The sequence below is a fragment of the Leopardus geoffroyi genome, chromosome B2, assembly GCF_018350155.1.
Source record: "Leopardus geoffroyi isolate Oge1 chromosome B2, O.geoffroyi_Oge1_pat1.0, whole genome shotgun sequence".
In the NCBI taxonomy this organism is placed as follows: Eukaryota; Metazoa; Chordata; class Mammalia; order Carnivora; family Felidae; genus Leopardus; species Leopardus geoffroyi.
In genome coordinates this window covers 101,109,696-101,123,206 of record NC_059332.1, presented here as the reverse complement: position 1 = coordinate 101,123,206, position 13,511 = coordinate 101,109,696, and the positions used below count along the sequence as shown (strand labels likewise).

Genomic DNA, 13,511 nt, shown 5'->3' with positions numbered 1-13,511 from the left:
ATATAATTATTCCTAAGCAAAACATTATCAAAAGATATCAAGCCAGGTATTAAGGTATTCAAGTAAAAGGATTCAGGTAAGAGGCAACCCAAATATAAACAAAGGAAACCAGCCTAAAACACATTAAGTACTTAGAACAGGCCCTTCATGACTGATAATCAAGGTGAATTAACCTTCATCTTGAAACATTGATATTAATGATCCACTGTGAACAAGATGATCTCTAAAGGACCTTCTAATTGTGAAATATTATTCTGTCTTATCCATCAAACATAACTGATGGCTTAATACTACACATTTTGCAGATGACATTGTCTTTTCTTACTTAAAGGAAATATTTCAACTGTTGTCATCGTCCAAAGGTGCCACTGCTTTTATTTGTTTAGCACATCATAAGATGATACTTGTCCATTACCCTTGACCTAGTCAAACCTCTACAAAAGACTTAATGATGCTATTTAGGATGCATTTCCTTGCTGCTTTGTGCAGGTGGCTTTCGCATTGTTGCATAGACAGTGATGGGAACGTCAGTTATTGTCAGGCAATGACTTCCAGGGCACCTTCGGAGTTGCCTGAATGAAAGAGCAAAGCACACGTGGTTAGATACTAAAAAGGAAATTTTTTCAAAGCAGCGAAGTTTGAGTGCATATCAACTGCTTTAAATCATTGTGAAATCTTTGAATGTCACAATATAACACAGTGACATTGATGAGCCAGACATTTTAGACTTATGTTGCAAAGAAATTATGATTATTGCCATACACTTAATCACAGGAAATTCATAAATAATCCTCTAAATGACCATCTTGAAAGGTATACAGTGATTGCTAAATGGCAAAAAAAAAAAAAAAAAAAAAAAAGCGCATGGGGAGTGCATAGTTGAAAACATAGTGGTACTACTATGGCAATTTATATATATATATATATATATATATACATATATATATACATGTATATATATATATATATATATATATATATATATATGCACCTTAAAATCACGTCAATTGAGTGACTTAAAAACTAGAATATGTTGGGGGCGCCTGGGTGACTCAGTCGGTTGGGCGTCCAACTTCGGCTCAGGTCACCATCTCACAGTTTGTGAGTTCGAGCCCCACGTCAAGCTCTGTGCTGACAGCTCAGAGCCTGGAGCCTGCTTCGGATTCTGTGTCTCCCTCTCTCTCTGCCCCTTTCCCGCTCACATTCTGTCTCTCCCTGTCTCAAAAATAAATAAATGTTAAGAAAAACTTTTAAAAAACTAGAATATGTGGAAAAATATAAAACCGAACATACTATTCCATGTACTATTCAAATGTTGATTGAATCCTTAAATGACATCTACTCCAAAACTACATCTAGTACTTGAATTTCTATTCCATCATTCCCACCAGATAATCACCCAACCTCAAACATTTCTAAAGACAAGTGCTAGTGCTTCCCAAAATAGCCCACTGCATCCTTAAATAACTCTGATTTTTAAAGTACCTACCTTATTAGGCTTAAATCTGTGTTCTAAAAGCTTCCAAGCCATGAGAAATCTAAGAGTGTAGTAATTAATGGTAAACCGCAGAAAAGTGGAACACATCCTATTTATTATAGTTTTCTTCAATTTTGCAAAAAATGATTTTGTTTTATAGAACATTCATACTCTATATCACTATCTTTCTGCTAAAGGTCAAATCAAAGCCAAAGTGACACTAAATCTGAGATAATAGTCTTCATATTTGCAGTCTTGTGCCTAGCATGTAAAAAGCACTAAAGATTTGCTTATTTAAATGAATGTTTTCTTTCTTGTAACTATCAACAACAACAATCTAGCTAAAGATTTACCAGAAAATAATAACAATAAAATAAGAATTAGTCTATCATTGAGACTTACAGAGGTACCAAAAACAAACTGTGCTAAGAAAACCTGGAATCTGTTAATACTAATTTCATAACAGCAAAGTTTGTTAATACTAATTTAATGGTCCCAGGCTTTTTTCTTGCTAATACTGAACATCAACTAAAGCTTATATTGATGATAGCTATTACACATTTCCTCAGCCATCAGGATGAGAAGACCATACCTGGTTGGTGACATCTCTTTCCCATTACAGGCAGCACTGGAGCTCAGCCCAGATTCCAGCCCAACTGAAGAATCTCCTCCTTCCACTGGAAACTTCCTTGGCTGGGTCCCAAACCGAAAAGGCATAATTCACAGAACACCTAGATTAGAAAGTTAAAATAATGGAGTGGGGGTGAGTCGTCTTCAAAAAGTTCTTTGGAGTCTTTAGTGTTATTATTTTGTCACAGTTATATAGAAACATGCTGAAAATGACGTTTTAACATATCTTTAAAAGTATATAAATGCCATATTACACAACTCCTCCTTACTATAATTTTAAGTCTAGCAACAAATATAAAAAAGCCATTAGCTGGCAGAAGTGAACTGTGCCCTATGGTTAAATTACGGAAGTCTATTTCTACTGTGTGGAAGGAAAAAAAAAAAAGTTTGCTTGAAATGGCTGTTACAGTCAACAAGGTTGAGTCCCTACCACCACTCTCCACTGCCTCTCTGTCTGCCTAAGCCCTTCTCTTCCTTTGAAGTATAGCCAAGCCTCCCATCCTCCATGACACCTTCCATCAACCCTCTTCCTGATGATCATTCTTTCCCCTGCCTCTCTACATTTATAGCACCTTAGGTGAGAAAGTGCCTTGGAAGAGTTAGACTGACTATGTAACCCTAAGCAAGGGACTTGATCAAGTATGTTTCTCAAGGATAAATTGGGGATAATACTATCTACTTCCAGGGTAATCATGTGAATTAAATAAGGCAAAATGTAATTAAATGTAAAATGTAATTAAATTAGGCAAAATGTAAACCACATGTAAAATACAGTGCCTAACACAGTCAGTGTTCAATAAATGTTAACTATTATTACCCAGCAGATGCTACTGAGCATTAGTAAATATTGTACACACACACACACACACACACACACACACACACACACTCAATTTAACATAATGTATATGTGAGATATATGATAAATATGATACACGTACACACACACACATATACACACACCCTGTTCCCACTCCTTACTTGCTAGGACCAACTCATTCGTTAAGTCTGAATTTGCATTTCACTTTCTCAGGGAAGCCTTCCATAACCACTACATTATATAAGTTTTCACAGCACTCTGTAATTTTGCTTTGTAATAGGTATCACTCTAATTCAGGATTTCTCAACCATGACACTATGGACATTTGAGGCCAGATAGTTTTTTTGTTGGGGAGGGAAGGAATTGGCCTGTGCTTTGTAGGATATTTTTGCAGCATCCAAGGCCTCCACCCACTACATGCCAACATCACCTTTCCCCAAAAGTTGTGACAATCAAAAATGTCTCCAGACATTACCAAATGTCCCCTGGTGGAGAAGGGGAAGAAATCACCCCATGTTGAGAACCAATGTCCTAATTTTTTGTCAATGTTTTTGCTTAATCATTGTCCACTGCCCCCCCCATCCCTATTTCATGTCTGTCTTTGCCACCACTGACTGAATCCTTACTACCTAGAACAGTGGCTTGCACACAGTAGTTAGTAACTAACATAAATTTACATATGTTCAACAAAAGACAGAATAAATGAAATATGTCTTATTATGGTTTCTTATGCCTAGAACAGTATTCTATGCCTAATAAGTATTTGTTATGGTAATAATAAAATTAAAGTTTAATAATTTGAATATTATGTGTAATGGTTTTTATAGACTCTGTGTTTCCTTTATCAAGGAAAAAAGTGGTATGCTCAATGACTAGTAAAACCACAGTAAAATCTATGGGTTAGTATATCTATCTAACTAACGTAGGTATGAAGTTTTAGCTAACATGATCAAGAATACATAGACTTACCAAAATAGTCTGAGTCTGATTCCTGCAGAGGTGAATAAATCAACTGTGTCTACTGACCTTCCATAGAAGACTGGAATTGCCAAAGGAATGATGATCAAATGTTCCAGTGACACCCAGAAATTATTACATCAGAAGATTCTTTCACATAGTTTCCTATCTGCTAAAGAATAGAAGGTCACAATTCATAGCTCCAGCAGCAAGCCGAAGCTTAGCTAAAGGTTGTCTCTAAAGTTTGACAGTCTTGTTCTTGTCACTGCCTTATTCTCCAACACTATGAAATATTTTAATCTGTGAATGAGTTTATGTATATTCTAAACCTACAGTCTAATCTGTACAAAATCATGAGATTCTTCTCACTTTATATCCCTTTTCCTCATTATCTTTATCTTCCAGTTTTTTCCTTAACTATTAACACAAACTAATCCAACCTATGTCCTCATCCCACACAAGAGGCCTCAAACTGCACCTTTACACATTTCTCTTTGGCTCTTCCTGTGTGGGATTCTTTACATCCTCTCTCTCCCTAATGCCTAGACTACCTCTTCTTTTCTATTTCCTCAAAAGCCTTGAAACTCCCAGATGACAGAAATAATGGCTCAATTTTCTCCCAACTGAGAAAATAAGAATACATCCTGTACTGTCCTGTTTTGTTCTCTGGACACTGAGGCTCTGTCCTCTGTTCATATCATCTTTGCCAAAGAAATGATGATCAAATGTCCCAGTGACACTCAGAAATTATGACAGAATTTTTTCACGTAGGTTCCTATCTGCTAAAGACTAAAATGTCTCAATTCATAGCCTCAGCAACAAGATGCAAGTCATCTTCTGGACTACCCTCCCTCTCCCAATTTCTGTATCAGCAGCTTACCTCACTGAGTATAATACTCAAGTATAACTCTTAAGCCAGAACATTTCTCTTCAGCTAATCTTTTTTGTTTTTCAGCGTTCATAGTTGATGGCAAACTACTAAATGACATTTAGCATTTAAATTTTCTTTCCTACCTACATTTTAGACTATTTCCCACTGCTCTGTTTTCATATGATTTGTGTTACAGAAATTGGCATTTTACATAACTAAGTTGATGTTAGACAAAATCTTACGTCTACTTCTTTTTCTTACCAGGGTGCTATCTGTGAATAGCTGATCACAATTTTCGCTTAGAGAAACCATTCAACTGACTGTGTCTTAGTCAGACAAACTGAAATAATTGCTGGCAATTGTTAGCCAATGTATCATAAGGAACTAAATATTGGATCCTTAGGATGGCAAAATTGTTTAATAGTTTACATTTTCTAGTAGAGGTGGCAGTAGAAAACCGATGGGTTTTGACATGATAATTAGGTTTGTATTTTAATACTATGTTAGCTCTGAGACTGTGAGCAAATCACTAAAAGTTTGCCTTAAAAAAATGGTATTACTTTCTACATCATGGAATTATTTTGAGGAATAAAAAAAAAATCCAACATGTAATAAAGTCGATGTCTGGGATACAAAATTCCATCAGCACATAACGTCTTGGTGCATAATTCTTGAAATCAGAGTGTTGAAACATTGATTTCACGTTTCAGCCATTGATATATTTTTAAGCTACAAAGTATCTGCATGTGAAATAATCAAAAATCCTTTAATTTACCACTATTTTTAGCTATTTGGCACAAGTTGTACCAAGTTTCTTTTTTTAGTATGGGTGATACAATGAAACAAAAAAACAGTGGTCTTAATGATGAAACTTTCTAGCACTAGAGTAATATTCATCAGAAGACAAAATGAACTTGACTTTCCAGCAGATCTTCATAGAGAAATGGATGAATATGTGAAGTACCAGGGGGTGGGGGGGGGGGGTGGGAGATGGTGAAATCTCTACATACTCCTATTCCTCATAAGCCCAAGAGTAATAATAATCTTCCAGTCCTCAGAATATTGATTCAAGAGATGCAGGAAAGGAGTAATGCTTGCACTTAGCATATCCTAAGAAAATAGATCCACTACTAGAAATAATTCATTCATACAACAAATATTTGCTGCGAATCCACCACGAGCCAGGCATGTGCTAAGTGCTGAAGATAAAATATTGAGTCAAACAAACACAGTGCCTATCCTAGTAAAGTTTACAGGTTAGGGTAGTCGAGTTTACAGGTTAGGGTAGGGTATGTCCTAGACGAGGCTATCAAACAGAAATCTAAAGGATGAGAAGGCATTAACTAGCTGAAAATACAGTTGGAAATAAAGACATTGAGACAGTTGGGGTGGGGGCAAACAGAGGAAATAGCATGTACAAAAGTCATGGGCCAGTCGAGCGGACAACTGAAAATACGAAAGGCCAGCATAACCACAGCAGAGAAAATAAAAAAGAAATCATGTCAGAGAAATACGTAGAGGCTAAACCAACCAAGAACATGAACCCACTTAAAGATTTTAGACTTTAACTTATGAGCAAGGGAGCTCACAAAAGAATTTTAATCTCTCGGGAAACATACTAGGTTTCACTTATTTTTCTGTTAATTTCTGGTTTCTATTTATCTGATTTCTTCTACAATCTATAGCATTTCCTTTTTTCTGTTTACTTTGGGCTTAATTTGGTTTTCGTTTTCTAGTTGTTGTTTTTTTTTAATTTTTTTTTAACGTTTATTTATTTTTGAGACAGAGACAGAGCATGAACAGGGGAGGTGCAGAGAGAGAGGGAGACACAGAATCTGAAACAGGCTCCAGGCTCTGAGCTGTCAGCACAGAGCCCGACGCGGGGCTCAAACTCACAGACCGTGAGATCATGACCTGAGCTGAAGTGGGACGCTTAACCGACCAAGCCACCCAGGCGCCCCTCGTTTTCTAGTTTCTTAAGATGGAATCTCGGGCCATTGATTTGAGACCTACCTTCTCAATATAAGCATTTAATTCTATAAATTTCCATCAAAGCACTACTTTAGATTCTTTCCAAAAATTTTGAAATTTAGTATTTTCATTACCTTCTGTTAAAAATTTTCCTTTTGCTTTTTTCTTCGATCTGTAGGTTATTTAGAACTGTATTCTTTGTTTTCAAATATTTGGAAATATTCTAGCTAGTTTTCTCTTACTGATTTCTTACATTCCATTGTTGGCAGAGCACATTCTTCATATAATTGTAATTCTTTTAAATTTATAGAGACTTGCTTATGCTCAGAATTTGGACTATCATGGTAAATGTTCCAGCAGAATATGTTGTCATTGGGTGAGGTGTTCTATCCATGTAATTAGTTGGCTGACAGAGTTATTCAAGCCTTCTGTATTCTTACTGATTTTCTGTATTCTTCATCAATTAATGAAATAGGATGTTGAAATCTCCAACTATAATTATGAATGTATCGGTTTCTCTTTTCTATTCTTCCAGTTTTTGCATCATATATTTTGAAGCTCTGATATTAGTTGCATAAATATTTAGTAGTGTTATGTCCTCTTGATAAACAGACAACTTTACTATCAAAAACTATCCTTCTTTATTTCTAGTAATAGTCTATGCTCTGAAATCCACTGTCTGAAATTTATATAGCTACTTTGTATTCATTAGTGTTAGTATAATTTATCTCTTCCTGTCTTTTTACTTTTAACCTATCTGGTCTTCTTTATAGTCAAAGTGGCTTTCTTATAAAGAGTATACAGTTGAGTCTTGCTTTTTCTTATCTAGTTTAATGATCTCTGACTTTTATTTAAGGCGTTTCGATTATCGACATTTAGTGTGATAGATATCATTGAATTTTCTTGCCCTCTTGCTATTTGTGTTTTTTATGCTGTTCTTTGTTCCTTTTCTCTTAGTCTGTTCTTTTGAAATAACTTAGTATATTTTGTGTATCTATTCTATCTCCATTATTGGCTTGTTGCTTTACAACCCTTGGCTTTGATTTTGGTTACTTTAGAGTTCATAGTATACATTTTTAACTTTTAAGTTTGCCTTAAATAACATTATACCACTTCACATACACTAAAAGAAACTTACACTAAAAGACACTCACACTGGGATGCCTGGATGCCTCAGCCAGTTAAGTGTTTGACTTTGGCTCAGGTCATTATCTCACACTTCATGAGTTCAAGCCCCACATTGGGCTCTCTGCTGAGCCTGCTTCAGATCCTCTGTCCCTTCTCTCTCTGTCCCTCCCCTGCTCTCTCTCTCAAAATAAAATAAACTTTAAAAATTCTTTTTAAAAACAAACTCACATTGAAAGAATCATTTCCCCTTTCCTACGCTGTATTATTTTGTCATATTCTACTTGTATATTCTATATTATATATTATAAACCCTATAACACATATATTTATAAGTTTCTTTTTAAGCAACTATTTTTAAAGAAATTTTTAAAAACAAGAGAAGTCTTTTATACTCACCCACATTTTCAGTGTTTTTATTCCCTTGAGTAGGTCCGGATTTCCATCCAACATGATTACCCTTTTATCTGAATGAATGTTTTCATTTAACAGTTCTAGTCTACTAGTGATCAATTCATTCCATTTTTGTATGTTTTTACTTCATCTCCATTTTTTTAAGTTTATTTATTTATTTTGAGAGAGAGAGAGAGAGAGAGAGAGAGAGAGAGAGAGAGAGAGAGAATGAGCAAATGGGGAAGGGTCAGAGAGAGAGGGAAAGAGAGAAATCCCAAGGAGGCTCCACACGGTCTGAGCAAAGCCTGACACGGGGCTCGAACTCATAAACTGTGAGATCATGACCTGAGCCAAAGTCAGATACTTAACTGACTAAGCCACACAGGCACCCCAATTCATCTCCATTTTTTAAAAAAAATTTTAACATTTATTTATTGTTGAAAGACAGAGAGAGACAGAGCATGAGCATAGGAGGGGCAGAGAGAGAGGGAGACACAGAATCTGAAGCAGGCTCCAGGCTCCAGCCGCCAGCACAGAGACTGACGTGGGGTTCAAACCTGCAAACCGCGAGATCATGACCTGAGTGGAAGTCAGACGCTTAACGGACTGAGCCACCCAGGTGCCCCTCATCTCCATTTTTGAACAGTATTTCATTCTCCATTTTGAACAGCTGAGTATAAAATCCTAAGTCAACAGTTTTGTTTTGTGACGCTTTTTATTTTTTTAAGTAGCTAAAGATTTTTACTCAAGTTTTCTGACTTGCATTGTTTCCAAGAGTCTGCTTTTATTCTTAACTTTGTTCCTCTTTATGTAGTGTGTCTTTTTTCCTCTGAGTGCTTTTAATATTTTTCTTAGCCACTGATATTAATTTGATTATAATGTGCTTGGTGTGGCTTTATCTAAAGTTTCATTGAGCTTCTTGGGTTTGTGGGTGCATAATTTTTATCACATGTGAAAAACTTTTCAGACATTATCTCTTCAAGTATGTTTTTGTTTCCTCCTTCTGGAACTCCAGTTACACAGCTCATATAAAGCTGTTTGAAATTGTCCCACAGTTCACCGATCCTTTTTTATTATCTTTTGATTCTGTTTCATTTTGGATAATTTCTACTGTTACATCTTTAAGTTCACTTAAATCTTTAAGTTTACTACTCTTTTCATTTGCAATGTCTAATCTGCTCTTAATTCCATCCAGTATATTTTTTTTCATTTTAGACACTGCATTTTTTAACTCTAGAAGTCTGACTTGGGTCTTTTATATTTGTGCCTTCTTAGTCTTTTCATGCTTCCCTCTGCCTTTTTGAACATATGGAGGACATTTATGTTAAAGTCCTTGTCTACTAATTCCTTCATTTGTGCCATTTCTTGGTTTGTTTTTACTGATTCCTTTACATCATCTGGAGTGTGGTTTTCTACATCTTTGCAGATCTTGCAATTTTTCATTTGATGCAGACATTGTGAATTTTATGTTGTTGGATGCTGGGTTTTATTTTTAGTCTTCTAAGCACTTTCAGGTTTTGATCTGGGACAATTATTTGGAAATAGCTTGGTCCTTTGAAGGCTTGATTTTGTGTCTTCCCGGGCTAAATCAGGACAGCCTTTCATCTATGGCTAATTTGTCTCTACTGCTGAGGCAGTTCCTTTACTGTACTCAGTTCAATACCGCCGGATATTACAGGGTTCTTCCACTCAAGATGTTGGGAATGTAAACTAGTTCCACCCTTGTGTGTACTCCCAAAAATGTTCTGCCTGCTTCTTCCAGTGGTTCATTCCTCAGTATGGGTAGTTTCCCCACATGCACATACTGATCAGCACTCAGTTTAAGGCTCAGAGAAATTCCCTGAAGGTCTCCAGAGCTTTCTCTATACTCTCACTGCTCTCTTGCACTTTGCTCTGAAAATTCTAGCTGCCTTTGTCCCCCAGAATTTTCAATTCTGTCTCCCCAACTCAGGATGGCTGCTGGGCTGTGTGTGGGCTCTATTCATTAGAAAGAAGTCACTAGGTCCAGTCCAGACTCAAGCAGAGGGGATTACACAAAAACAGAGGGCAGAGATCACTAGGTACCATCTTAGAGGTCGCCTACCACAGAAGCTGTATTCTGTCATGTCTGAGAACGCTTGTAATGTACTTACGAATGTTGTTTATCAAATATTTCTAGCTTTCTGTCTTCTGGAAATTGCAATTCCTGGTCCCCTCATGATTACTCAGAGCCCATGTGACTAGTTTTGGTGGGTTAACAATAGCCATTAACTGCAGTGTAAGATCCTCTTTCTCTCTGCCACTAAAGCCAAGAATGTACGAAATCGTGGTAGCTCAGCAACCTGCCTGAGGCGAGGAAAACATAAAGCATAATCACAGATACCTCCCAAAAGACATGGATCATGTGCCAAAAAAACAAACCTTTATTGTTTTACACGGCTGAGATTTAGGGATTAGTTGTTACCATAACTTAGCAAAATGTATCATGACTTCTACAGACTTAGGTCCAGACTTAAGAACTGCCATAACAAAAATCTGAAATATGTCAGTAGGATAGTGGTCAGGCAGCAGGTGACAAGGAAACTGTTACTGGAAGCTGAAAGGACAGTTATTTATGTTATTGGTGACAAATGTATTGGGGAAAAAAATCTTTGCAAAATTCCTGTGATAACCTAGAAGACAGATGATTTACTGATGAATTTGAATTCTAGGGGAAGAGGTGAGAACACAATGCTGGTAACACGTTGGTTGCTATGCTTATGCTTGACAAGTTATATGAAAGAGAGATGGGCTCAGAAATGCAGTGTGCCAACAGGACTAAAAATGAATAGAGCCTCACAAATTCTAACTTTATTTAAGTCGCAACTGGGAAAATTAAGAGTCTAATTTTCTTGGAACACGTTGTATGCCCCCTCAGAACTCTGTAATAGATGTTCAAAGTCGTCCAGTACTAAATATACTCTACAGGAATCCAACAAATCCTGTTTTTTCTCCACCACTACCTACTTCTTTCTCTTGACTGGGTACCCAAAGAATTCTTTCATCCTGAAAACTGAGTGGCTTAACTAGGCTCTATCCTCGTGTTGACTGTCCGAGAGAAATTTTTCCATGGATTGTGGTATATCCTCTTTTTACCGAAGTATAATTAACATACCCTATTATATTAGTTTTAGATATTTCTATACATTACTCAGTATTCATCATTATCAGTGTATTCTATTTTTCTTATAAACCTTAATCCTGGTTTCTTTAAATCTACAGATTTTCTTTCCTTTATTATGTTTTATATCAGTAAGGACATTTCTTCTTCCAGTTGCTGTGTTCTCTATTCAGGGGCACTTATTAATCTTATGTTGAGCTATCTTTGTCTCTTTCATAGATATTACCTTCTAAGAGCTCTAATACCTTCGTCCTTGCCTCAGCATTCTCGTGATTCTCTCAGACTTCTCATCTACATCAGTAATTTGATTTTCAGCTCTCTAGTCTGCTCCCTCGTGCTTCTAATTCTTCTTTTCTAAAACTAGTTTTTCCACTTACAGCTAGAATTTGAAAGGTAACTCATATTTTTTTTTCACTGTGTTTGTATCAGAGGAGGTATACTAGAACTCCGCTAGAGCTGTGTACAGCTCTCTACAGCCAACCCACAGGACGGCCTGGGTTCTGCTCGCTCTATCTATTGAACTTGAATAGCTTAAATGAGGTCTCAATCCAACTAACGAGGAATGTATTCAACTCCAGGATACGCTCAAATATATGACTTCGGTGTGGACTCCTGGAAACTATAAATCCTAGAAAGTTCTTCTGCTTATACATATGGTTGGTATATAAGGTTCTACCTTGATTCTTAAGCAGAATCACCTGTTAGTCGGATGCTTTCCAGACTGAAGTTATAAATGAGACTTATTCGGACTGTTGCTGTTGTTGTTGTTGTTGTTGTTGTTAGGACTTTCTTAATTTAACTTGTTCTCATGTATGACCTCTGGGGAATAATGACTTAGACCTAACCACAGTATGAGAGATAGGGCTCTGAGAGGCCAGAATACCAGATGAGCTGGCACCATAACTCACTGGCATAGACCTACTTCCATCACTGCCAACAAACTGGACCAAACTTTGCAAATTCTGAAAGCCCCAGACTTTGGGAATTCAGCACCAAGACGTGAAGTGACGTGTTGGATGTTCTAGACTGCACCTCCACCCCTGACTCCATGCTCACCAATAAGCAGTTAAGAGTAAAATTCAGCAACTGCAAAACATTCTCGAGTAAAGCATTTGTAGACAATATGAATTTCAGTAAAGAAATGCTGGGGTTCTTCATTGAAATCTGGTCTAAATTGATCAATCAGAGTTCAGAGTATTGTTCAGTGTTTGACAATTTTCAGTACTTGGTAATTTTCAGGAATGCCTGATTTTTTTTAGTCTTCTTCCATCTAGTTTACATAAATCAAATGCCTAGTTTTAATTTCATCTCTTCCACCAGACTTCTATTGACTGATCTACATCCTCATTCACTGAATCCTTACAGTCAGCAACACACAGTATTTTTTTGTTAGTATTTCACGTGTGTCTTAAGATTATACGCTTCTTGGAGCTGGATCTATGCCTTGATTTCTTCTGAATATCCTAGAGGGGCTAGAAGTTAATGTTGGGGGGCGCCTGGGTGGCTCAGTCGGTTGGGCGTCCGACTTCGGCTCAGGTCATGATCTCGCGGTCCGTGAGTTCGAGCCCCGCATCGGACTCTGGGCTGATGGCTCAGAGCCTGGAGCCTGTTTCAGATTCTGTGTCTCCCTCTCTCTCTGACCTTCCCCCATTCATGCTCTGTCTCTCTCTGTCTCAAAAAAAGGAATAAACGTTAATTTAAAAAAAAATTTTTTTTTAAAGAGAAGTTAATGCTGAAAGCATACAGCTTCAACGAACAGTGACTGGGTCTCTGAAGCGTTTTGTCAAAGTGTATAAACAGCCTAGTTTCGGGTGTACCCTGACACGCCTATTTGGGGTTTCTTTGTGCTCATCTACACCGTTTTCTGTTAGAAAAAAAGAGCTTGTTGGATAGACGCATTAAAGCAGCGTCCCAAGGTGTTGAGACTGAACAAAAACTAGACCTCTGATAACCCATAAACAGTTTTAAAGACATACATTTTTAAATCCCACTCCAAAGCCTAGTTACCCGCCAGTTACCCGGCCTCTGGAGCTGCCGAAGCTCAAAGATGTTGGCAAGCAGTTAGGATCTACGGTCCGGAGGCCCAGTCGCTATGGTAACGGTGGGACGCAAGTGCACTTGCAAGGCC

General features: G+C 37.1%; 1 protein-coding gene across 3 annotated transcripts; it reads right to left on the bottom strand.

Annotated features, from left to right (window-relative positions):
* Window positions 1-349: 349 nt before the first annotated feature.
* FAM229B (family with sequence similarity 229 member B) lies at window positions 350-13,511 on the bottom strand. 3 transcript variants are annotated; one of them, XM_045499322.1, is made up of 4 exons: window positions 13,402-13,508; window positions 3,897-4,053; window positions 2,070-2,208; window positions 350-572 (listed from the first exon to the last, which is right to left on the bottom strand). In XM_045499322.1, exons 3-4 carry the CDS (start codon window positions 2,192-2,194, stop codon window positions 455-457), a joined length of 243 nt encoding a protein of 80 aa, XP_045355278.1. In that variant the 5' UTR covers window positions 2,195-2,208; window positions 3,897-4,053; window positions 13,402-13,508; the 3' UTR covers window positions 350-454. The 3 variants fall into 3 exon arrangements, with proteins under 3 accessions (XP_045355278.1, XP_045355277.1, XP_045355279.1); XM_045499321.1 differs by having other exon boundaries at window positions 3,897-4,056; window positions 13,402-13,501; XM_045499323.1 differs by lacking the exon at window positions 3,897-4,053 and having other exon boundaries at window positions 13,402-13,511.

Bases quoted from the DNA above. Each gene is read 5' to 3' on its own strand.
- FAM229B (XM_045499323.1), bottom strand. From the start codon at position 2,194: ATGCCTTTTCGGTTTGGGACCCAGCCAAGGAAGTTTCCAGTGGAAGGA. The intron at 573-2,069 runs GTATGGTCTTCT...TCTTTCATTCAG, and splicing joins AAAGAGATGTCACCAACCAG to GCAACTCCGAAGGTGCCCTG.